At 40.2% G+C, this 24,319-nt stretch overlaps 2 protein-coding genes across 2 annotated transcripts; both read right to left on the bottom strand.

Moving 5' to 3' along the window:
• Window positions 1-5,213: 5,213 nt before the first annotated feature.
• On the bottom strand, window positions 5,214-7,776 carry LOC141003814 (DNA damage-inducible transcript 4-like protein). Its single transcript, XM_073475279.1, has 3 exons — window positions 7,665-7,776; window positions 7,228-7,377; window positions 5,214-6,703 (listed from the first exon to the last, which is right to left on the bottom strand). Exons 2-3 carry the CDS (start codon window positions 7,316-7,318, stop codon window positions 6,213-6,215), a joined length of 582 nt encoding a protein of 193 aa, XP_073331380.1. The 5' UTR covers window positions 7,319-7,377; window positions 7,665-7,776; the 3' UTR covers window positions 5,214-6,212.
• Window positions 7,777-14,725: 6,949 nt separating this feature from the next.
• Window positions 14,726-24,045, bottom strand: LOC141003455 (uncharacterized). The gene is made up of 13 exons (XM_073474798.1): window positions 23,795-24,045; window positions 21,066-21,101; window positions 19,960-20,214; window positions 19,805-19,879; window positions 19,373-19,477; window positions 18,831-18,881; window positions 18,691-18,720; window positions 18,474-18,524; window positions 18,313-18,354; window positions 17,302-17,400; window positions 16,847-16,871; window positions 16,676-16,758; window positions 14,726-15,841 (listed from the first exon to the last, which is right to left on the bottom strand). The coding sequence occupies exons 1-13, from the start codon at window positions 23,853-23,855 to the stop codon at window positions 15,828-15,830; spliced, it is 927 nt and encodes a 308-aa protein (XP_073330899.1). The 5' UTR covers window positions 23,856-24,045; the 3' UTR covers window positions 14,726-15,827.
• Window positions 24,046-24,319: the final 274 nt, after the last annotated feature.

Raw genomic sequence — 24,319 nt, forward strand, 5'->3', positions numbered from 1 at the left:
TCTGTGCCTGTGCAGAGTTGTACAGTCTCAATGAGGCCTATATGAGCCAGAAAAGATGCTCCATTTAAAAATTAATGACTCAATACAGTACATACAATGGACCTCTGTTAACAGAAAATGGCACTGAATTCATGGAATGCTTCTTGCTTTATTCATCAGTGCATATTATGAAGAATTTCATGCACCAAAGTCATCATGTGGCACAGACTTCCAATCAATCCCACTGAAGCGGTTTATTAATGCGAGGAGACCACTATCATGAAAGGGGTTACACCCAGGCAACAACCTACTTCTAGCAGCTGCCCATAAAAGGTCAAAAGTGAGACAACGCCCACTTGTTAGATCCATGTTTGAAGCCAGCAGTGCATTAGTTATGGAGGAGTCCAGAGGCAGCAGTGTCCTACAAAAGGTCACACACTGGCCAGATAAACAGTGTAGTGACACTTAAATAACATTCCATCCACGCTGCTGCAAATAGCATAGCAACATCTCAAAATATCCATATGTTTTTAAGGAAGACACTGCCGTCAAACATGTGCATCATGTGTCTGTCTGGGATATTTAGTTTCCTTTAACGACAGTCGTAATGGTTTATTTCAGAACGTCATCCAGTGGACGCTTGGTTACTCAATGTCTCTTGCGCAACATCGTATGTAAAACCAATACAGGAACTCATAACATATCTGTGCCACTAAAATAAATGATTAAATAAGACACCAAGTTCTCCGGAGGGGACTGCCAGTTCTTCACACAGAGTTACGCTCAGTACCGCGAGGTATGAACACATGCAGCATTTAGTTTTGAATCATGTGCTCACAAATTTGATGATGGGTGGTCAGGCTTTCAAATATCAAGTTGATCAACAGTCAAGGTGTTGATTCAACACAGTGGACATTAGCTGGTTTCCTTGTTCTTGCACTGGATTGTATTCAATGAAAGCAATTCATATCTTTGGCCCTGCTTATATGTAAACATTTCCATTTTAACACGACTACAAAGTATGCATATGCCTGAACTTAAAGCAGCTACAAGGTACTTACTTTTTGTTGATTCTGGCGGCCCCTGTGGACAAAAGCAGTACGAGCACCACAGCCTTGTGTCGAAATATCCTGATAGCGAGTGCATTTGATTAGGAAGCAAGCAGCTTCTGTCCTCTGGCTGTGAGTCTCCTCAATTCATCCTAAAAACAGTTTTAATCTTATGACTTCTCCAGTCAGACAGGCATGAAAGGTGCAATATATATGAATTGGCCACCTGTAAAATTGAAACTAAAAAACAAAACGTGGAGGATCACCAGCAAAACTGCTAAATAATGCTGCTTGTCAGAGCTGTTGTTAACTAGTTAGCTATGCGAGTAGCGAGCTGAACTAGGAGCTCGGCGCACCAGTGGAGTGTTCGTATTTACACCACTAGCAACAGTTAAGTGGTGGGCCCGGGCTAGCTGGTTAGCATGCTAACTTGAGTATACATCCCTGCAACACAATACATAGACGTCATAAAGTGATAAGTGTTATTTCTTCACATACTGTTGAGAATTTTAGTTTGATTTTCAATGTTATCAACTAAAATTCTTACATATTGCACCTTTAAGAGTAACCATAATAACTTAGCTTCTCACTGATGGTCCTGTATGCTTTTGTGATTATTATTATTAAATTGCTTTATAACCAGTTAAAGGTTTCTTGTAGTTTTAGATTAAATTCAACAATATCTTACAGTAAGCTTGTGTTTCCGGGTCTCTGTCCCTCAGCCTGTGTTTTAATAACCCCTGTCAGATTGTCACATCAGTGCTAAACACTGAGGTGTTTAAGTGCTACTTGGCAATGCAAAGTAGATTTAAAATTCAACTCACCACCACTGCACGTGTAATCTCCAATGGCAGCGAGAGGCGAAAAAAGATTTGAATTTCAATACCCTGAAACCATGTGATATAACGTCAGTAAAGAGCAAGCAGCAAGCTCATGTTTACCAACCAGGCCGTTCCAACTTTCTCTGGATGGAGTCTTTATTCTCTGCTCTTTGGAAGTCAGTGTGTTTTGGTTTGTCACAGTGGCTCGGGATCACTGCAGACTGGCATTTTCAGCCTTTTTTAAAAAATTTTCTGGTGTTATAGTTTCACACACATAGCAATAGAATAGGTGCCAAATGTGAATGAGTAAACAAGGAGTTAATTCTCTATCTATTTTTATATACAGCCAAGTCTGATATGATTGCCTGGGAATATCTTGTAAAAGAACAAAAAGAAAATAGGAAATGCAAAGCAAAGGAAATTATGTTTACAAACAGTCAGGGGACAGATAAACATATGTGGATCACAAAACAGCCCTTCAGTCCCAGTGTGACTTACATGCACCCATATCCATGTCCATCAGATTTCCATCTTCCAAGAAAGAGGTAGGTCAGGAGGAAACATGGAGTCAAGCCCAGCTCAGAGCCAGGAACAAACAGGCCTATCCTGTGACTAGGACACCCAGTGGGGATGGAGAGCGGACTCAAAGGTGGTAAACATCTGTAAGGCTGTCAAAACTACAGTATTTGCAGTGTAGGCAGTTTGCATGTGCGATCAGTCTGATCAGTGTGATTGACTCTGCAGCTGTGACAGGGGAAGGACCCATTTCACAACATGGTACTGCCACTGAAACCTGTGCGGGTTGAGATGAATCATGTTGACACTGAGAATCTCAAGTACCACCAGAGGATTCATGAGCTTCAGTGAACGAGCTGCCAAGCCCATACAGTGCAGCTCAGATTCTTTTGGTTGCAGCAGCGTGAAAAGGCCTTCAGTATTTTTCCATGAGGCTAGAGGCTAGATTGATTATGTTGGGGGTGTCCCTCGGCAGGAGCATTTGCTGCCTCTGCCTTTCTTTAGTCATAGGACTGCAGCATGTTTACCATGTCTTCTCATCTTCTCATCAAATTATCAAGAGAATGTGAAAAACAGTTCTGATGTTACGACGTCTGTGCATTGTGGTGACCAAAGCTAGCATGCTAACCAGCTAGCCCCAACCCATCCAGGTCCGAGCTACTGTGCCAGCAGGGTAAACACCAACACTTGCCTGGTGCAACAAGCTCTCAGCCTGGACCGCTAGCTGCACGGCTAACTGAGCTAAATAGCTAATGGCAGTTACAGTTAGCAGCAGTTTGCAGTCACTTAGATGAAAAGATTGATACCACTCTCTCTGATATGTCTCTGCGTTATTCAAAACAGTATAGCCAGTTAGCTTAGCTTAGCATAAACCGAAAACAGGGAGAAATAGCTAGCCTTGTTCTGTCCAAAGGTTAAAAAAAAAAAACACCTACCAGCACCTCTTAAGCTCACTAATTAACAAGGGATATCTTTTTAAAATGTTATGTGCAGGACTATTTCTTATGAAAGAGTTTGGCTAGTGACTTTCTGGAAGTCCCTTTCCCAGTGTAGAAATAGTTTGTTAGCCTACATCACTCCCTAAAAGCCACTGGGCACTTCTGTACGCCACCTAGCTTTTCCTCTGTGTCTAGTCTTTACACTAAGCCAAGCTACCAGTCTGCTAGCTTCAACTTCATATGTCTTCTTTGCCTATGCTTGGCAACAAAGTGAATTAAAGTTTTTCCTGAACTCTTCCTTCAAGTGTAAACAGTCTTGCTACAGTTATATCACCAAAGTAACCACTAACTGCTGCTAACTGTAGCTGCCCTTTGCTAGTTAGCTCAGTTAGCTGTGCAACAAGTGGTTCGGACTTGGAGCTCGGGGACCAGCACACCACTAGCACAGGAACTACTTGGTTAGCATGCTAACTTCGGTAAATATCTCTGTTAATTTTAGTTGATTTTATAATGTTTCCAAATAAAATCCTTACATGTTGCCCTTCAAAAGAGGCTATATAAAAAATTATGACCACATTAAGATCTCTATGAGACCATGACACTTGAGATATGGTTATCAGTATAGTATACTAGTATACCGGTGAATCTCCACAGACAGATGTTCAGTGTTTTACAAGTTTATGGGCTTTACAAAGCAAACTTGTATTGCTGACCCACATTAGCACAGCAGGGGAAAGGGATGAGGCGGGTGACACCGAGTAAATGATCACTGGTGCTTTGTCCCTTCACAATGACGATCATGTGCCTCTCTCATTAACCTACTGTACCCATGTCACCCTGTTCACTCGTCTATGTGAATGAGGTGACTGTGTAATTGGTCAAACTTTAACGCAATCAACATAAAGTGGCACACCATTAGGGCAATAGCTTACTTTATTTAGCCTCAAACCATGCATTTACAAAGATAAGAGGCCAAAGTGGAGAAAAAAAGGTCAGGAGCACAGATGTGATTACTGCAAATGTCCCACACAAGTGTCACAATCTAGTTAATCTGAATCTCATTTGTATAGCTCGCCAACAGAGGCTCGCAAAATCACTATGGAGACGCCTCCATTAAAGACAGTGAGAGAAATGTCACACAAACTCAACACAAGCAGCTGATGTGCTGGTATAAACTGCTAGAGCAGTGCAGGTGCACAAACTGTGCTACTTATGTGCGATAATGTTTCTTCAGAGACCTAAAGGAGCAGATTGGGCCCGTAAAATATCAAAGGTGCACTGTGTAGTTTTGGGGAAAAGACTTAAATCAGAAGAGAAAGACCTCCACTGGCTGTTTTTTTTTTATGCCTAAACAAACTAAACTCGTCGTTTTCATGACTGAATAAACAAACTGATGATTTACTTTGTTTATATGTGGCGGACCCTGCCACCTTTCTAGCGTCCTGGGGACCTTATTTTCCTCAGAGAACAGCTTGTTTATTCACTTATGGAAAAATTAAATATTTCTGAGTTTATATTATTACCTTGTTAATATTGTAAACATTAAAATACTGAGTAAGGACTCAGAATCAGATAATAGTGCCAACAGCAGTAATTGAATCACTGATTACCAAAGTTTGTTCATTTCTATAAGCAACATGAGTTGCTGTACAGTGATTACGTGATGTCAGGCTAAAAATTCTTGTCTCATAAAAGCCACGACCACGCATAATAAATGCATCACATTCTTGTAATGCTCTTTTTGTGCCTGCTCTGTTTAAAAGGCCTGCATTGTCTCACTGCTGCTGCCGCCCACTCCAGGCTTAGCGTGCCTGGTCATGGCTCCAGAATATGCACGGTCATGTTCTGCGAGTGCTGAACAAATGATTCTACTCGCTCTGAAAAAAACTGCACAGACTCAAATGTCAAAATAAGGTTTAAATTTTTTATTGTCCAACAGACAAAACCTAGTTTCCTTCAACAGGAAGTTTGTTTCAAATATCATTTTAAAAAAAAAAAAAGAAAAAAAAAAGAAACTGTAGGAAATTCACCAAAAATAACAAATTACCAGCTGGAGCTCCAGTACTTTTCTTTGCACATCCCGTTTAACAAACTACATAAAAATGAATAAGCCGTTACGTTTGGGCGAACCATCCTTTTTAATCTATTAAGGCTCTGAATTGAAAAGGCGTGTCTTGGGGGAGGGGATATAAAAATAAAAATGCAGTAAAACACTTACACTAAACGTACACATAGCTGTGATCCAAGTGAAAAAAGTACATTTCAATGACATTTAAGGCATCTACATTGCCCCTATTTGTGAGAAGCCCCACACCGAGACAGCAGCATCGTCACAGGACATTCAGTCATAAAAAAACATCCACAGCCCTAAATACAGCATTACACAACTAGCTACATATGGCCCCCAAAGACTAAAACTCAGTCTCCTATTCAAGCCTAAGTGTGTTTACTGCTGCTGAACACATTCAATGTATCTGGAAACGCACAGATGCATCAACAAAGTGGCTAGTGTCTTTAACAAAGTGTACCCAGGGTATGTCCCTCTCAAACATTGGTTTTACATTCATCTGCAAAATGTACAATTTCTAATTGTGTTTGAGCAACAAATGCTCTGATTAGAAAAGAAAAAAAACACCCAGAATATTACAATTTTGCTGATTAAAAGAAGAAAATAACTTTTAGAAACACTGAAGCCAAACCCAGGCCTGTCAGGCTCATTTATGCACAAGCTTTTAACTTCACATCCCAAGTTCCAAACTGAACCGACTGGCTACTAATAGTCGAACTGACAAACCGTATTGTACAAAAACACTGTAGAAAATATGACACCACTGGAGTGTCATTTACATTTGGGCAGAAGTGCGTTTACCCACAGGAAACCCGATATCCCACTCTAATCCTCCCATAGTTCAGCACTCCTCTATCACAGTACCAGCCGCGGAGGAGTACAGTTTTTTCTTGACGAGCCGGAAACCAGGACTCAGTTTGAGTACGTGCCTGAAAGTCGGGGCAAAGCAGGTCCCCATAAAAAGGAAGTCCCGTAGGCTGGGCCAGGCGGTGCCATCCTGCTTGAACACTAGAGTCAGCTCAAAGGTGGGCACCACGGTGGCATCGTACACGATGCACTCCAGCCGCTTGCAGCCCTTCTCCAGCTCCAGGTGGACATAGAGGACGCAGCCACGCAGGCCACAGGGCTCGCCGGATGCCAGGCGCAGGACTTCACGAGCGATTCTCCGCGTTAGCTTCTCTGGTACCAGCACAGAGGAGCAGTGCAGCGTCGTCTTCTTGGCTCGTGACAGGCAGTTTTCGAACATCTTGGCCAGCTGTTGACAGGTTCTGTCCTCAGTGACATCTGCATTCCTCTGAGGCTCGGCCAAGCAGTGATCCCAGAAATCCAGTTCTGTGGAAACAAAAGTTCAACATTAAGGACCAGATCCAGCTTTTCTTTTTTCTAAACTGCAGGACAAGAAATGTTTTTTTTCCAAGATGCAAACATGCACCAAACACATTAGGGTTTTTCTCTAGCTTTGACCCACAAATCAGCTTTTGCATCCGTTGGTTGCAGCATGTGAACGCTCTCACATAAGAAAAAGAAGGATAAACATCCGATAGATTGTCAAAATGTCCAAAACCTTAACATAGCAATCAAACTAATCACAATTTAGGATTTGCAAAAACAATAATTAAGCCTAGAACAGAATAAAAACACGCGAGATTTGCCATTACAGGCAGGCTGCTGTTGTGTAGACCAGGCTAAAGGGATGACTTCATCCTCTGTTGACTTCCCTCTCCCTCTCTCCCCCCCCTCCCCTCCACTGCTGCAGCCATGCACCACACAGGGATAAACAAGCACACAACTGGAAGTATCCAGCAACTAGCAGCTTATCTATACAAAAGACACAGAAAAAGCCAGTGTACGCTTACCCTTCTCAATGCAAGCCTGGTCATATCTTCGGTCGACCAATTCTGAGATGCACTCGCTGCTTTTGGTCTTTAATGTGCTTGTGGCAACCATGGTGACAGTCTTGATTTGTGCAGGAGTGGGCTGTTTTCCTGTGGTTATAGCAAGGCTGCCTGAAAAACGACGTCAGAAGAAGAAGAGGAGGAGGGAGACGAAGAAGAAGAAGAAGAAGAAAATTGTTTTTAGCTCAATAAGAGACAGGTGGCTCCTCATTCAGGTGTCTACATTACGGTTACCTGAGCATGTAAACGCTTTAAACTGTCAAAATGTTAGCTAGCAATTAGCAAGACAGCCCCCCCACCCCCCAACACACACACATAACAGAAGTTTACCTGGCTGTACCACTTTAGCTCTTCAAATCTAGCTAACAACCGTTCACCGCGTAAATAAAACGACTCACCTTAAATATTATTAAGTGCAAAATACTTCGGCTTCAACGGCCTCTCATAAATAAAGTCACACGCCGCTTCTTCCCCCACACCGACACACACACAGACACACAAACACACTGCAGCAGCCACAAACTTCTGAGGATTATTTATACACTCCCACTACCCGGCTGACTCGAGGGTTCGACCAATCAGAGCGCGCCTCTCGACTGCCCAACGCAGCTTTTCCCTGATTGGCTGTGAAATAGAGTCTGAATTAAAAAATTGACCAATAATTGCCAGGGGGGATATTTGTGTTGCTACGCAGCCAGCAGGCCACCTCAACCCTGCTTTTTATTTGCACACAGGTGTTCATCCACCTGACGGGCAGAGTCTTTTTATATATTTTATAATATTAACAACATCAATGGGAAACACAGACAACTTTTTTTGTTTTTTAAAAAGGCATAATGTCACTTTTCTCCTTAAAATAGCTTCAAAATCATGTTGTTGGTACAGTGTCTTGTAATAGGGTGAATGGTGTGTCTGTCCCCATCACTTGTTTCTGCACTATGTGAGAGGGTAGGATCACGGTGTTACATACATGTTACCTACATTGCATCTGACAAACTGTTACAGACCTGGGATTTGTGTTTAGGATGGTGGTGTTGCACTCAAAAACTGTCGGGGGCGCCAAATCACAAACATTTCTACAGAATGTTGCTTTAAATTAAATACAGAATGACCAAAGGGATCACATCAGCCTAAATGCTTGTTATTTAACCCTCAGATTTGGGCATTTTGTGGGTTGATGATGGCCAACGAAACATTTTAATCGTCTCTATTAACGCAAAATGCAGATGTTCACGTCTTTGAACACTCGACTACTTAAATAATGTATGCTAAGCTAAAATAGTGATTATATAACATTCAACAACTACTACATCTTTGACAAGGCTGCTGTCAAATGCCAAGGAAATAATAGTTTTTCTTTCTTTCTTTGTTAAAATGATGATGGTGTGTTGTTTTGTTTTTTACAACCAGGTATTGTAGCAGATACACAACCTTCTATAGCAATTCAAATGACATTTATATCTTATAGCCCACCTATACCTTTGATTGAACAGCTCATCTCATGCAATATTTTATTTATTCCAATTTTTCAAGGTGCAATGTAAGAATCGGGCAGCTGACAAATTCAAACTCAAAATAAATAGGGGGCAGCATGTCACCGCTACCCGCTAACTGCTGCTGCCAGCTAGTGGTTCAGACTGGGAGCTCGGAGCACCAGGGGAGTGTTGGTGTTTACACCTCTAGCTAGTTAGCATGCAAACTCCAGTAGAAATCTCTGGTAGTCGGGCTGGCTGCACAGCCAATTGAGCTAACAGTAGCTAAATTCATGGAAGCATTAACATAATACAGTTAGCAGTTACTCTCGTGATATGCTGCTCCTATTGTTGGAAGCACAAATTCAACAGGTGGACATTCTTAAACATTCTTACATATTGCACCTTTAACTGAATTTTACTTGTAACAGAATATTTTCACAGTGCGCTTCTGTATATTTCTTCCAGCGCAGGAGTTGACACGTTCAAACATGGTGCTGGCCTTGAAATAAGAGGCAGAAGTATGAATGTGGGGTTGCTTGGCTCGGTCTCAAGGGCTTTGCTGTGGAATCCTAACAGGCCGATCCAAAAGGGTCCAGGGGTCTGCTGCAAAATGAAGCATTATTAGTGGTCGCCATATGAGAAAATACCCACAGCGAATAAATGAGTGGCTTCCACCTCTGACATGAAATTATGTGCAAAATAAGCAAAACACTCTTCCAGATTCTCTAAAACTAATCAAGGCAGATATCTGTGGCTTATCCCGTGGTCCGGTCCGTAAGGAAGGAGGACCTTTACTGAGCCAAAACGTCTCACCTTACTGTATTAGTATGTGTATGAGTGTGTGTACATTTGGCAGATAAAACACTGGGCACAGTTGTTTGGCTTATCAGCAGTTTATCCCTCATCATACACTGTCTCAACAGAAATTTTCTCCCATGCAGTAACTGGATCTGACCCGCTTACCCGCCAGCAGCTCTGCTGGTTAAAGGGTAATGGAGTCCAATGGACGAGAGAGAGAGAGAGAGAGACAGAGAGAGAGAGAGAGAGAGACAGAGAGAGAGAGACAGCTTTCCTCCAGTCACATGGGGAGAACTAGATATGCCTCAGAAACAAGTCACATGCTTTAGCTAGTGTTACTGCCTTTGTGGATACAGGCATATACTAGTGCAAAGTGCTTGCTGAGCAATGCTTTTGTTTAAGTTGTGTGCAAAAAGACTTTGACATTAGCAGCAGGGGATAAAATTTTGCATTTAGGCTGTTTGATGTTTGATTTGACCTGAATGCTTAGAACTGATAATGAGAATATTGGCTATTGGATTATGTGTCAGCTGCAGAAAACAAGAGGCTACTAAACCAGGAGTTAAAGGGGCACTGTGTAGTTTTGGAGAAGAAAAGCAAACTCAGAATTTTCATATTTATAATATTATTGAGGTAATATTACAAACTCAGAAATTTTTTTTTTTTCCTTAACTGAATAAACAAGCTCTCAAACACTGTTTGAAGCTGGAAAGGTGGCAGGGTCCGCCACATATAAACAAAGTAAAACAGTGTGAAACTGTGTCGTCCTTTAAGATCAGTTTGTTTATTCAGTCATGAAAATGAAGAGTTGGATTATTTAGTTTGTTTAGGCATAAAAAGAAACAGTCTTTTCTGATTTCTTCCCCAGAAACTACACAGAGCACCTTCAGGACCACAGTCTAAAAATGCAGAGTATCAGCTGTGATTACGACAGCGGTTTTAATGAGGCTCTGACCTAAATTTATGTTGGATATACAAGGTCACTGTGTTGCTGAGTGAGCCATCAGTCAGACCCAGTAGCCCACATTTTACACTGTAAAAACCAACATAAAAACTTAACAAGCAACCAGGAATACACTCGTTAAGCATTTACAATGAGGTCTGTGCATTCAGGGTAAGTTGTAAATAGTATCAGATTGAATATTTTAATAATAAGAATAGAAACCTTTGATCTTGAGAGAAATTTAATCAGAAGAGAAAAATCTTCATTGACTTTTTTTTAATGTTTAAACAATCAAACTTTTTGTTTTCATGATTGAATAAACTGAATAAACAAACTGACCTTAAAGGACGACTGTTTTACTTTTGTTTATATGTGGCGGACCCTGCCACCTTTCTGGCTTCAAACAGTGTTCTGGGGATTATTTATTTTACTCTGATATAACTACATAGTGCCCCTTTAACTTTTTGTGTTTTTTTTAATGTGCAGCCTCATCCGTCTGTAGCTGTCCCGTCACACTGGCTTGATAAAAAGATGTCAGTTTGGTTTCCATTGTTAATAAAAGTTAAATGAATCTTCCTCTTTTGCAATGACAATAAGTTAAAGGGCAGAGACCAGGGTAACGTGAAGCCCCTCTGCCTCTGACCTTCACTCCCTGTTGGTAAGTCGAGACAACCAAAAATCTGCTTGTGAATTTGCTCCACGTGCCAACGCCTGTTCCCCTGAATGAAGCAAAAGATAAAACGTGTTGCGTGTCAGGTTACTAATCCATCGCAGTGCAGATCAACATTCTGTTATCCCCCCGTCAAGACCCCCGGTATGCCGGCCTGACTGGCTCCGCTCAGTGACATGCGCTTCATGTTGCCTCCCTCCCCTATGAAATTTAACAACAGCAGCCTTTTTGATGAGTTGCATTTCTCTATCTCCTCTGGTGATAACAAGTTGCATGTGCAGGAGTATTCCTCGTGTGTATCACAGCTTCACTAGTCTTGCACACAGCTGACATGTCCTAATTTAAAAAGTAGGTTCTCTAAAGTACAGAGGCGGAAAAATGGATTATAATATTCTGTATTCCTGAGAGGCAGCAGACAAAATACTCACCATTTACACTCTTGCAATTAACTGTAATATGTAGTGTGTTACATGGCTTTTTTTTGTTTGTTTGTTATAATAAAATCCCCTAACAGTTATAGCTATAATTTAATGCAACTTCTGAGAAGGAGCATAACTTGATTGCACATAAATGTCCCTGCAAACATAAAGAAAACTCCTCCTGACAGCTGACTTTAATGTCACATGCAGCCAGTGGTGGAATAAAGCTGAGTGCATTTACTCAGCTGTACTTGTGTTTCCATTTTATGCTACTTTTAAGTTAAATTTTGAACGTTCTCAACTAAAAAATGATCACATATTGCACCTTTAAGTATACTCTGATGTTAATCATTTTGCTTTAGCGACATTTTGAAATGCACAACTTTTAAAAGATGAACAATCTGAATGCTTCCTCTGCCTGGTAAATGAGAAATCTGTGTAATTTGGGGCACAGATGAGCAACATGAGGTGGCAGAATAGACCAAAGCCCACCGAGGCTACTGGACTGTATATGACGAACACAACAGCTGCAGTCAGAGACATTTTCTCTGTGTTTAAAGTACCACACCTCTAATCTTCTTGTCTAATTGGGCATTGTAGATTAAAAAACAAACAAACAGGAAATGCGCAGTAGCTACATCTGTTGTGCTCATTATTGTGCCGCACAGGAATTCAAGATCCTCTTTCTGATGAAATCTTTAACTAAGCCAAGTTATCTTCTCCTACGGGGGCAATTTTCATCGTGCTAAAATGGTAACTTTTTACTGCCGTGTTGCCAACATTACAGATTTAGAGATTTAATATGTGGAAATGACCTCCGTTAGGTCTCTGAAGCGCGCAGTAGCTTGCAATCAATGAGACGGCTGCCTCACAGATGCAAAATTCAGCGAGGATTCATTTTGTAACAACAACAAAAGGCATTGTGTTGAAATGAACTGCAAAAACACAAAAAAAATGGTTAAAACTGACCCATTGTGAAGTCAATACAGCACCCATACAATACTAAGTTAATTTCTAACAATTCATATTGATTCTCGGTGTGAGAGATGAGCAGACATCTGGCCTAAAGAGGGAGACTAAACACTGTGAGTTGTAGAGTGAAGCTGAAGTAAGCTGGCATGACATACTGAATGTAACTCAGCCCGAGCCCCAGCTGGTATTGCATTATTGTGGTGTGTGATGGGCCCTCTGCCAATCTGCTCACTGTCTCTTTGAGGGGAAATGTGCCCACAGTCAAAGCCGCTACCCAGTCTCAGCTTACAAAGGCTGCAAGAGATAGAGCCTTCAAAACCCAGCGTGTGAATCGATTCAAAATGGAGGTCAGCGCTACAAAATGGCCAAAGTCATTTGATTTTATACTGTGAAATTTAATTAGTTCCATAAATAAAATCACTATGTAAAGATCTGGGGACAGTGGTTGTAAGTGAATGTGTCTCGCACTGTATGGATGCTGTGTTGTTAGGATCAAGCAGGAGACTGGCTGAGTGCGACTTTGACACTGGTTTTCTAAATCTCACTCCTCTGTCATCAATAAACACCAGCTTATGAACTGAGGGGGAGAAACCACGGTGTGCTTTCTGTGTCTGGACTGTGTGCTCCCTCTAGTGGTGAATCACTGAACTGGAACTGCTGCTGGTGATACAGTTTACATGCTGTACATTACACCTCAGTTACAACCAGTACAAGAAAAACATGGTAAGACTACTGATGATTGTTTAAGTCCAGTGTCATTTACTGTAAATATCATTTTGCAGCTAATATGATTGAGTAAATTATGGAAGTCCATTTCTGCCAGTTAAAAAAAAAGATCAAAATTTGATTGAGAAACAAATTCCATGGTAAGTCACGATTAGGGGATAAGAAGTCATAATTATGAGATAAAAAGTCGAAATTAGGAGATAAAAGTAAAATTATGAGATAAAGACATAATTATGAGATACAAAGTTATGATAATGAGATACAGTTATGATAATAAGATACAAGGACAAAATTTGGAGGTAAAATGAATAATTATGAGATACAAGTAAAAATCATTAGATAATAAGTAAAAAATTATGAAACAAAAGTCATAATTTTGAGATAAAAACATAATTATGTGATAAAAAGTTGAAATTATGAGATAAAGACATAAACAAAGTTATGCTAATGGGATACTATAATTAAATAAATAATAAGCTAAGAACTCATAATTATGAGATAAAAGTAAAAATTATGAGATAAAGGTCATAATTATGAGATAAATGAAATTTTGAGATAAAGACATTTTTTTATTTTTGTTTTTTGTAAGTTTGGTTTAACATCACACATGTTGAATGACTTGAAATAATTCTCTGAGTTTGAAAGCTTTGCTCCAGAAAGTCAATAGTTATCTAATCTAATAACTTAGTGATAGTTTATTTCAAACATCTATAAGATGTATTTAGTATGGAAGCCAATCTCCACAAGTTAGAAACAAAATTTATGAAAACTTTCTATCTCGTAATTTTGACTTTTATCTCATTGTTATTCATTTACAAATTTCGTCCTTGCATCTCATTATCATAACTTTGCATCTCATAATTATGTCTTTATCTCAAAATTTCAACTTTTATGTCTTCATCTACATCAAAATATGTATTTCATAATTTCGAGATAAAGACATAATTATGCGATGTGACATTTCGAGATAAAGACATAATTATGCGATGTGACATTTCGAGATAAAGACATAATTATGCAATGTGACATTTCGAGATGAAGACATAATTATGCGATATGACATTTCGAGATAAAGACACAATTATGCGATGTGACATTTCGAGATAAAGACATAATTATGCGATGTGACATTTCGAGATAAAGACATAAAAGTTGAAATTTTGAGATGAGATACAAAGTTATGATAATGAGATACAAGGACGAAATTTGTAAATGAATAATAATGAGATAAAAGTCAAAATTAGGAGATAAAAAGTTTTCATAAATGTTGTTTCTAACTTGCGGAACTTGGCTTCCATATTAAATACATCTTATCTTTCTGGAGCTTTCAAAGTCAGAGAATTATTTCAAGTCATTCAACATGTGTGATGTTAAACCAAACTTACAAAAAATAAAAATAAAAAAATAACTATTTCAAAATCAAATTTGATTGATGAACTGAAGTTGCACAACAAGATTATTTTCTAGTGATTTATTGAGGAAATTGAGGTGAACAACAAAAAAATTCCAGCCATAAAGCAGTTCCAGTGTCTTTAAATACAGTTATCTGCATCTGCTTTACATAGTCTTTGTGCTTGAATGTATAGTTACTGAATAAAAAAAACACCATTAATGTGAATCCACTGTATCACTTGGAGTTTAGCAACATGCACACACAACATTGCTGACAGATGTGCACGCAAACGTTTCAGGTGGAGGAGCCTGGTGAAAGATTTAAAGCAACATTATGTAAATATTTTATATGAAGATAATAATTGTAATAGTGACAGTGAGAACGGTGTGTCTGACATTCCCAACTCTCTGAGCTGGACAGACAGCTTTACTCGTTGCTAACGTGACCGCTAAATGCCAGTGACTGACACTGTTATTAGCTAGTTAGCTCAGTTAGCCATGCAGCTAGCGGACTCTGCCCAGCACCAAGGGATTGTTAGTGCTTGCACGGGAGCTAATGTTTTGTGTTGGTGCACTTGCTGCACTTAGCAAAATTAGCAAACCTGCTAGTTTTTGATCATAAGTCATCCAACCTAAATGCACACGACTAGCTGTACTTATACCAATCTTTGCATAATGTTGCTTTAACTTCCTCCTTTTAAAGACAGCACTGAAATACATTTAAAAAAAACAGTTCTAATGCCATTTTTTGGTGACATTATAATAAAGTTCATAACCAAAGGATAATCATATAAACTATGGAATGAATAGTGATTTATTACATCAAATAATGTGATAGATCTGAGGTCAGTGCACTGTACAGAGAACATGTTTTGTGGTCCAACGTGCAGAACGAAATTAGCTATGCAGCTGCATTTAGGTTTGTCTTAGTCAACAATATACTCAAAATAAGTTTTTATCTTCTAACGATTTACATCCTTCAGTCGTTCGACTGCCTTCAGCATACAGAATCATACATTCAAAACCACCGCTCTGCCTCACAAAATGTCTCACGAAATCCACAGAAATGAAATAAAAATCAGCTAAACAGTTCCTCCAGACCATCAGTGCGTGGGCGACAGATGTGACTCATCCGCTGGCCGATCTTGATGTTGCTGCCCTTCTCTTTATCTCGCAGCCGCTGAAACACACATAACAACAACAGATGAAACCACACTGAGATAAAAGCACATCTGTGTGATACAAAGTGATTATCCACCAGGACAAGATTATCACACATAATGCTCTTAATTTTGTTTTTTCTTAGGTTTTTTAAACGTAGCTGTTTTGATATTAGGAATTAATTACAAGGTCGGAGTTGGGTGTAACACGTTTTGCAGTCAGAGAGGAATTTATAAAGCTACAATCCAAAGAAATTCAGTATTCTGCAACAACATAAACACGTTCTTCCTCAGCGAAATTCCTAAAGCATGACTCCCTGTTTCGCCCTGAAGCTCACAGCCAAGTCATCTAGACCTGATTGTATTAGGGAAGGAAGGCAGGACATAGTGCCCAGATTTCTTTGTTTTTTGGTTGTTGTTTTTTTGTTTTTCATGGGTGGGGTCAGGGGATATAGAGTCTGTGTACAAAACACAAATGACACATGTGGATGTGCACATGCATTCACCTCACCAATAAACGTGCACACGCCTGCCACGTCTGGGCCGCATTGACATTTACTGGCTGCACAATAGCTCCTGTCCAAAATAATCTGTGTTTATGTTAGGAAGTCCCTATCTTTCAAGCCCTGCTGCTTGTTCGAGGGCGGGGGTGCAAAATCACAGGAAACACCTTCTGTTGCCCAGCAAAGCCCCAAAAGCCCATACAGTACAATGAGATATTAAAAGCTTGTAACTTCCCTGGAATAATTGCAAGTCCGTGTCTGGAGAAACAGCTTGACCAAGTGATGGAAGAATGCACAAACAGAAGGAGCTTGAGAGGAAATCTCGCAGGAAATAGAAGGCAGGCAGCTCACCATTTTCTTCTCCGCCTGATGACTTCACTCCGAGGAGCATGACACCGTCTTTGCTGCTTTCGGGCCTGCTCTGGAAAGATGCGCTGTGAGAGTAGAGAGACGAAGGGATGAAGTCCTAAGTTGTTCACACACTGATTTAACACGGTCCATAACTATAAGGTTCAGACTTACTTCTCAGTTCCAGTGTCGATGGTTTCTGTCGTATGGAAGATCGAAAAAAAAAAGACATTAATACACACAAATAATGTTTTTATCAAAAAGACTATAAAAAATACATATCTTCAAATTTAAAGATGTGATATGTAAGAATTTTAGTTTCAAACACATCAGTTCTGATATTATGTCAAAGACATCTAAGTACTGTGGCGCCAGGTGCCCTGGTGTTCCAAGCTCGCAATATGCATTGCTAAATGAGCTAAGTAAGTAACAGGCTACATGCTACAGCTAGCAGCTGTTAGTGCACACTCTTAAAATATGCTATCTTTTGAGCATGAATTTGATAGACAGCCAATTCTTACATATTGTACCTTGAAATGACGCAGGAATAATGTGTAAATGTAGAAAAACAAACAAAAAACATAAATATAGGCCTTCTTTTACATGGGGCAATCTATTTGTATACATACCTGTGTGGTCATGGATCTTCTTGAATTTGAATTTGAGGACAATGGCAGCAGCAGCTGCAACCAGGCCGACAGGCAACAGAATCCACCACAGCTTTTTGTCTGAAGGGAACATGGGAGGAAACAGTCATCCACATAGTCTGACATGTTTCGGACAGATTAATCTCCAACCCAATGGCAGACCAGTGATGTAGCATCCGCAACGCCTCAAAACTAACCTTGAATAACCGTTCCAACAGTGTGTTTTGTTAGCCTGACCTGTCTTTAAAAGATGAAATGTAGAGCAATGGCTATATTTCAGATTATTTATTTATTTATTTATTTTACAGATTCTGATTAAATACAGAGGGATGATAAGTAGTTATGATGTTGTTGTAACTGTTTTCATGTAGGATATGATAAGGTTAGATTTGTAGCAACAGTAGCAGCAAAGCTAAAGGGATAGCATGTCCATCAGCTGCTTCGTCCAAACTGAAAGACCTCAACGACTACAGATGATTTTTTTCACACACTTCCTCATCTAGCGCCATCATATGGTGAAAAGGTTGTTCATTTTACTATGACCAATACATACAAAACTGATGTCATCCCCATGAGCCTCAGCTGTTGTGTTTAGAGCCCACGAGAAAATATTAGCATGCTAACACGCTAAACTAAGATGGTGAGCCTGGTAAATTTTTTAAAAAAAAGCATGATGGCATTGTCAGTGTGAGGCTGTTAGCATGGTGATGTTAGCCTTTAGCTCAAAGCGGCGCTCACAGAGCGTGGCTTCAGACTAGAGGACCCAATGGAAGCGAGGATCGCCTCCACCACTTATCGCGGCGATGCTAGCAAGCTAGTGAGTAGTTAGCTCATGTGCAAACATCGTGTAAAAATAAGCATATTTGCATGAAGTATGAATTCAATAGATGGCCCATTTTTACATTTTTTATTGCACCTCTAAATAAAGTTTATGACATTTGTGTGACATGGTTTGCGGGGTGTGACTGGCGGCTAGTTCAGTAGCTGTATTACCTGATTTGGCGGGTTCTTTCTCATTAGTGCCAGTCTGAGGACCTTTGAAAACAACAGTTTTATGATTAGCTTCCTGCACTACTGAACAGTTTGGTTAAACATGATTTATGATTGCATTCATTCTTCATTCACGGCTTCATTTGCACCGCAAGGATACTTACCAGCACCTTTAGCATTGTCCTTCGGTTGCATGGGCGGCGCTGCAGGTGGTGCTATCATTTTGAAATGAATGAATTACTTGCTTAAATAGATTCATACAGTCCAGCATTACATTTGATTTATGAATGTAAATGCATTAATATAATATAAATAATATAATAGAAAGACAGAGAAGTGCTTCCATACAAGACAAGGACAAATGGAGTGTGTGTACTGTACCTGGGGAAGGAGAAGCTGCACCTGTGAAAACTAAACATCAAACTGAATTTAGCTTCTTATGAACAACTTTTGAAATCACTTAACATGATTTTGAGACGATTGCAAAAACAAGAACTTACGTTATTTAATTTGGTACATACCTGTATTTGTGACTGTGCCTTCGTTTGGTTTTTCAGTGCTTTCATCTGGTCCTAAAAAAACAAAACCAAAACCAAAACAATTTTAAATACCAATTTAAAGGTTCATGTGTAGGATTTAGTGGCATCTAGCGGGGAGGATGCATATTGCAACCTCAACATACCAATCACCTCACCCTCGCCTACGCTGGCCGCTAAAAACGTAAAAACTCAAAGAGCTGGTGTTTGGTTTGTCCATTCCGAGCTATTGAAGAAATATGGCAGTGCAAAATGGCGGACTCCGCCATGGAGAAGGACGCGCTTCCTCTGTGCGTATAAAAGGCTCATTCCAAGGTAACGAAAACGCAATGATTCTTATTTTCAAGTCATTATACGCTAATGAAAACATAATAATGAATATTATTCCATTTCTGCCTATAGCTTCATCCCCCTAAATCCCCCACGCTGCATCTTTAAATACAGCTTGGCCACACCTTGCTTTCATGCCAGTAAAACTCGTAACTTACTAGGTTTTCTTAGCTGTAATGTACTTAATCTGTTCTTACCTCGAGTCTCATTAGTCTTAGTTGTCTCGGCCCCAGGTAAGGTCTCAGCCTGCTCTCCTGGGTTAGGAGATCTTGGTTGCAGAGTGCTGGAGCTGTTTGTCGAATCTGAAAAAGTTTTTAGCACAAAAATGTCAAGCATTTTTTTTTTTTTTTGTAATTTCGGTCATTATTTCCTGTGTTTGGCGTGCAACATTTTTTATTACTTCAACTTTCTTTTTCTTTTCCAGACAGGATGTAAAGCGTAATTCTTAAGTAACAGACGTTAGGTTAACTAATCTCACAAACATAAACCCAGTGGTGCTTCATTCTGCCACCATTAAGCCAACTTTGCAAAATTGGATACAAACAATCACCAAACTAACTTAAAATAGGTAAAAATATATATACATATATATATAAATAAATGAATAAAAAAACTTTTATGGTCTATACCAGAAGCATCTGAAGATGGAACATTCATCGTTTTGTTAGTCTTCTCAGTCGGTCCGACTGGAGGCTCAGGTGTTCCTGGGGAAGAAAGGATCTTTTTCAGGAACATTTCAACGAGATATATTGCAACTTAATCCTCTCAACTTTCTAACACTAACCGGTGTCGAGAGTTTTGTCGGCGGAAAGCTGAGCAGTTGGAAGTACAGCGGCTTTTGCTGTTGCTGGTGCCAGTGCAGTTGGTGTTGCTTTATTTGGAGTTGCTGCTGTCACTTGTACGTCCTTTGGGGCTGGTGTTGGGTCTGCTGCTTTTGCTGAAGTTGGGGATTGTGTTTTGGTTGTTGCTGCTAGTGTTTCATTTGTGGCTTGCATTGGTTTTGCTGTTGTTGGTTTTGCTGACTGTGTTTGGTTCGCTGCTGTTGTTAGACAAAAAAAAAAACATTGATATATATAAGTGTTTGCATAAGATCTGTAGAAAAATAAAACCAGAGTTCAACCTTTTATCAGTTTAATAGTATCAGAGGAGGCTCAAGAAGGAAAGAAAAGATGCAGGAATGTAAATTCTAACTTCTCACTTTGACCCGCCAAAGTTCCCACTGAGTTGTTTTCATTGACATTGACTTCAGTATTTAAATTCATTTAAAAGAATACTCCAACATTTTGGGAAATACGGTTATTTCAGTCTGTCCTTACCATAAAATAAAGGGGCATATACAGTAAGTCGTCTGTGCAAGCAGCTTATAACGACCCATATTTAGGTTCCTTTTTAGGTGCCGACCTATAGAGGCCATAGTAATCATGACGGGAGCAAAAGGGGGGAGTCGAAGTCTGCATATGGAGGAGGTTGGGGTGGATGATATTAGACAAACACACCGAGAATTTTTTCACAACATGAGATGATGGAGGTCCGGTACGACACAGGTTCACTACACCTGTCGCTGGTACTCTCCAACATTCAGTAGGCTGTTGTCGTTTTGGGAGTCAATGGCAGTTGACCCATTCAGTCATTGAGGTATGAGGACGTGTTAGCTTGCTTTGGTTTCTGGTGAAGACTTAGAGAAGAGCGACACCACTCTCATACACAATCTGTCAGTTAAATATAAGGCTGCGGTGCAGAAGGTGGTTAGCTTAGCAGAGAAAAAAGGCGGGAAACAGGGCGAAACAGCTTGTTCTGTCAGAAGATAACAAAATCTTTGTACCAGTGTCTGAAAAAGCTTATTAAATAAGTCATTGGTAAGCAATGTCATTGGTAGTTTGGTTTTGTCACCTGGTATAACTGATTCATCCTGTTCATCCGATGAAACTGTAAAGCAGAAACACAGCAGTTTGACACAGTTTTTTGGTTGATAAAACCTTACAGATGTGTTTTTCAGGAATTCAGAACGCTTCCATCATGAAAACACCAGAATCAGTTTGTCTATGTAAACCATTTCCTCTGACAGACTCTCTATTTTTGGTTCAGAGTTGCATTTTTGCATCATTCCTGTTTGGCACGGCTTTAAAGCCCAGTGTGTGAGAAAAAGGCCTGCCCTTGCCCCAAGTGTCAGACTAGGGATGACAAGTCAAGACAGCGTTGGAGGCCGTGGCGTGTTGAAGTGGATATCCTCTGCGCTGCAGCAGTTTGAAGCTGCATCCTGTCCCAGACACACTATTGTTGTCCCCTGACCTGAGCAGCCAAGCTTCCTGTCTTCACTGCTGTCAGCCATGATGCTATCAAACATATTTCACACCAGAGCAGACGCTGAAGGGCTGAACTGCGGACCACATGCTGCTCTGTCTGGCTCGTCTCATCAGTAAGGAAAGGCAGCATGTGGAGCAAGTCTCAAGTCATGTCTGAAGTCCTTAAAGTCAATAATTTGACGTCCAACTAAGATCTTGAAGCAAATTAAAGTCCGTCACAGATCTCAAGTTCTTTAATTAAAGACAAACCCCTGTCTCAAGTATCTTGGGTCAAGTCCAAGTCAAGTAAATCAAGTAATTCCCAAGCAAGTCTTAAGTATTTCAAAGCAATCCTCAAGTCTCAAGTCCTTTTTAAGTCATTCCAGACAAGTCTTAAGTTTCTCATAGCAAGTCATAAGTCCTGGTATAAATCCAAATCAAACCTTGAGTATATTGGAGCAAGTCTCAAGTCAAGTCTCAGTTCCTTGAAGTCATTTGAGACAAGTCCAAGTCAAGTTTTGAAGCAAATCACAAGTCCGTCACAGATCCCAAGTACTTTAATTAAAGACAAACCCAGGTCCAAGTAAGTCTTAAGCATTTTGAAGCAATTCTCAAGTCTCAAGTCCTTTAAGTAATTCCGATACCAAGTCGATACCAAGTCCAGGTATTTGGGAGCAAGTCACAAATCATGCTAGCAGTCCTGCAATTAATTCCAGACTAGTCCAAGTTAAACCTCAAGTATTCTGGAGCAAGTCTCGAGTCCTTTCAGTCATTAGATACAAGTCTAATTTAAATCTGGATGCACGTCTTAAGTCAGTCACTAGTCCTGTAAGTCATTCGAAGTAAGTCTTGAGTCCTTTAAGTTGTTCTGGACAAGTCAAAACCAAGTCTTCAGTATTTCAGAGCAAGTCACGGAGCAAGTCCCATAAGTTATACGCGAGTCCAAGTCAAACCTCAAGTATTTTGGATCAAGTCTCATATCTCAATCCCTTTAATCATACGACAAGTCCAAACAAAGTCTCAAGTGTTCCAGAGCAAATCACTGGTCGAGTCTCGAGTCTTTTGGAGCAAGTCTCTTATCAATATCTCAAGTCCTTTAAAGGTGGGGTGACCGATTCGAGAGAAAGACAACTTATTGTTGAGTCCTATTCCCAGATCGTACCATCGACCTGTACATGAGACGCAACAATGAACCATCTTTCTCCGGAATCGTTCGACCCAACCTTAAGTCGTTGGGAACAAGACAAACCCAGGTCTCATCATGTGTCATCCCTTGAGCAAAGCCTCGAGTGATGTCCAAAGTCAAGTTGCATGTTTTCAACTGCAAGTAAACTGCAAGTCAAGTCTTAAATTGCACATATGTAGTGTTTACATGGCTTTGTCCAGTTCTTTTCATCGCACAGCGCTCGTAATGAACTACTCAAGCTGTGAGGTTCTGCAAGGCCTGCATAGACTTGAATCTTTTCACTCTGATATAGACCTCAATGTGAGGGCGAGGGTGTTTCCTCCAGATGTTTACTGCTAAACGCTGGAAGTAGATTTGGTGCCAGTCGGGACGTTTCGGTCTCGGGACAATGATCTGTTGTCTCTGTGAGAGAGGGGGCAGGTTGGTTCCCACTGGCTATCTGCTGTGAGATCACCTATCTGCCCAGCGCAGAACAGTTAAAGCTTCTTTTGGCTCCGCGCAAGGAAAACAAACAAATCAGGAGCCTCCCTCTTTTTCCTTTCCTCCAACAAGGAGGCACACATTTGTCACTTTGGCAATTTACATTCCTGGCGATATGATTTGAGCTTAAAATCTGATTTTCATGAGAGAAAACACACATTTATAAACAAAAAAAAAAGAAAAGACAACTGAAGGCATGCACACACAGACACAGCTTATCTGGGAAAGAATGAACGGAAATGCACTGTGTTTGAGCTGATGTCTCTGAGGCAACGTTCAAAGTCCTGAGTGTCTTTTGAACAACACTGTGATCTTTATCTTTGCACATACCAAAACACATCTAAATTGCATGAGAAAATATGTGTGAGTAAAACTTACAACGCGATCTATTCTGCACAACACACACACACAAATACATGCATTTATTTTCTGACAACAAAAACATTTTTTGCCATAACAGCTTAAGACTCAACCTTGATTTTGAAAATATTTTTTGACATAAATTTGTTTAACATAAGGAGGCCATTTTTCAGTTCTTTTCTGCACTGAAAATGCTAAAACAAACTGATCTTGGCTAACGAGAGCTGATGACTTTAAAGGGCCCTCAGCTCTGATTCCATTATATCTAGAACAGCATGTAAACCAAAAGCTCTTTCAATTGTTTCCCCCACCTGGTGTGAAGACGTGGACAGATGCAAGCAGAAGGAGGACGAGAACCCTCATGGTCGTCATGTTGTTTCTGCCGCCGTGAACTCCTCTGACTTCTTCCTCAGACTCCAACCGAGTGGCCAGTGGAAAAGGTGTCCGAGCTCGGGCGCTCCGCTGCTGATGCTTATTTTGGCACTTCCTTTAGATAAAGGAGGAAATACACTGGCTTCCCTTCCTGACGTAAAGTGGGTGGCTGTGGAGACCAGCGCAAAGCAGTCAGCGGGTGCAAACCTAAGTCCATTTAATGGGAGTCTCACTTTGTGTTGTAACTCCCATCACTTATTTTTTCCTGCCCTGACACACCTTGACCATTTGGGAGTAGACTGAGACTTACCCACCCACTGTACCAAGATGGTGCGAAAACAAGTCCATTTGTAATCTCTCTGATAAAGCAAAAGGTCAACCAAGCTTAAGGAAATTATATCCAAGAACCGTATGTCATTAATTACGTGATAAAATAAGCAAAGTTGTCAAGTACTTAGGAATAA

Source organism: Pagrus major, chromosome 10, assembly GCF_040436345.1.
Source record: "Pagrus major chromosome 10, Pma_NU_1.0".
Taxonomy (NCBI): domain Eukaryota; kingdom Metazoa; phylum Chordata; class Actinopteri; order Spariformes; family Sparidae; genus Pagrus; species Pagrus major.

Coding starts and splice junctions, on each gene's coding strand:
- LOC141003814 (XM_073475279.1), bottom strand. CDS start 7,318: ATGGTTGCCACAAGCACATTAAAGACCAAAAGCAGCGAGTGCATCTCA. Junction 6,704..7,227: donor CCAGGCTTGCATTGAGAAGG/GTAAGCGTACAC, acceptor TTGTTTCCACAG/AACTGGATTTCTGGGATCAC.
- LOC141003455 (XM_073474798.1), bottom strand. CDS start 23,855: ATGACGACCATGAGGGTTCTCGTCCTCCTTCTGCTTGCATCTGTCCAC. Junction 19,478..19,804: donor TCCATCTTCAGATGCTTCTG/GTATAGACCATA, acceptor AAACTTTTTCAG/ATTCGACAAACAGCTCCAGC. Junction 18,882..19,372: donor TAAGACTAATGAGACTCGAG/GTAAGAACAGAT, acceptor TTGTTTTTTTAG/GACCAGATGAAAGCACTGAA.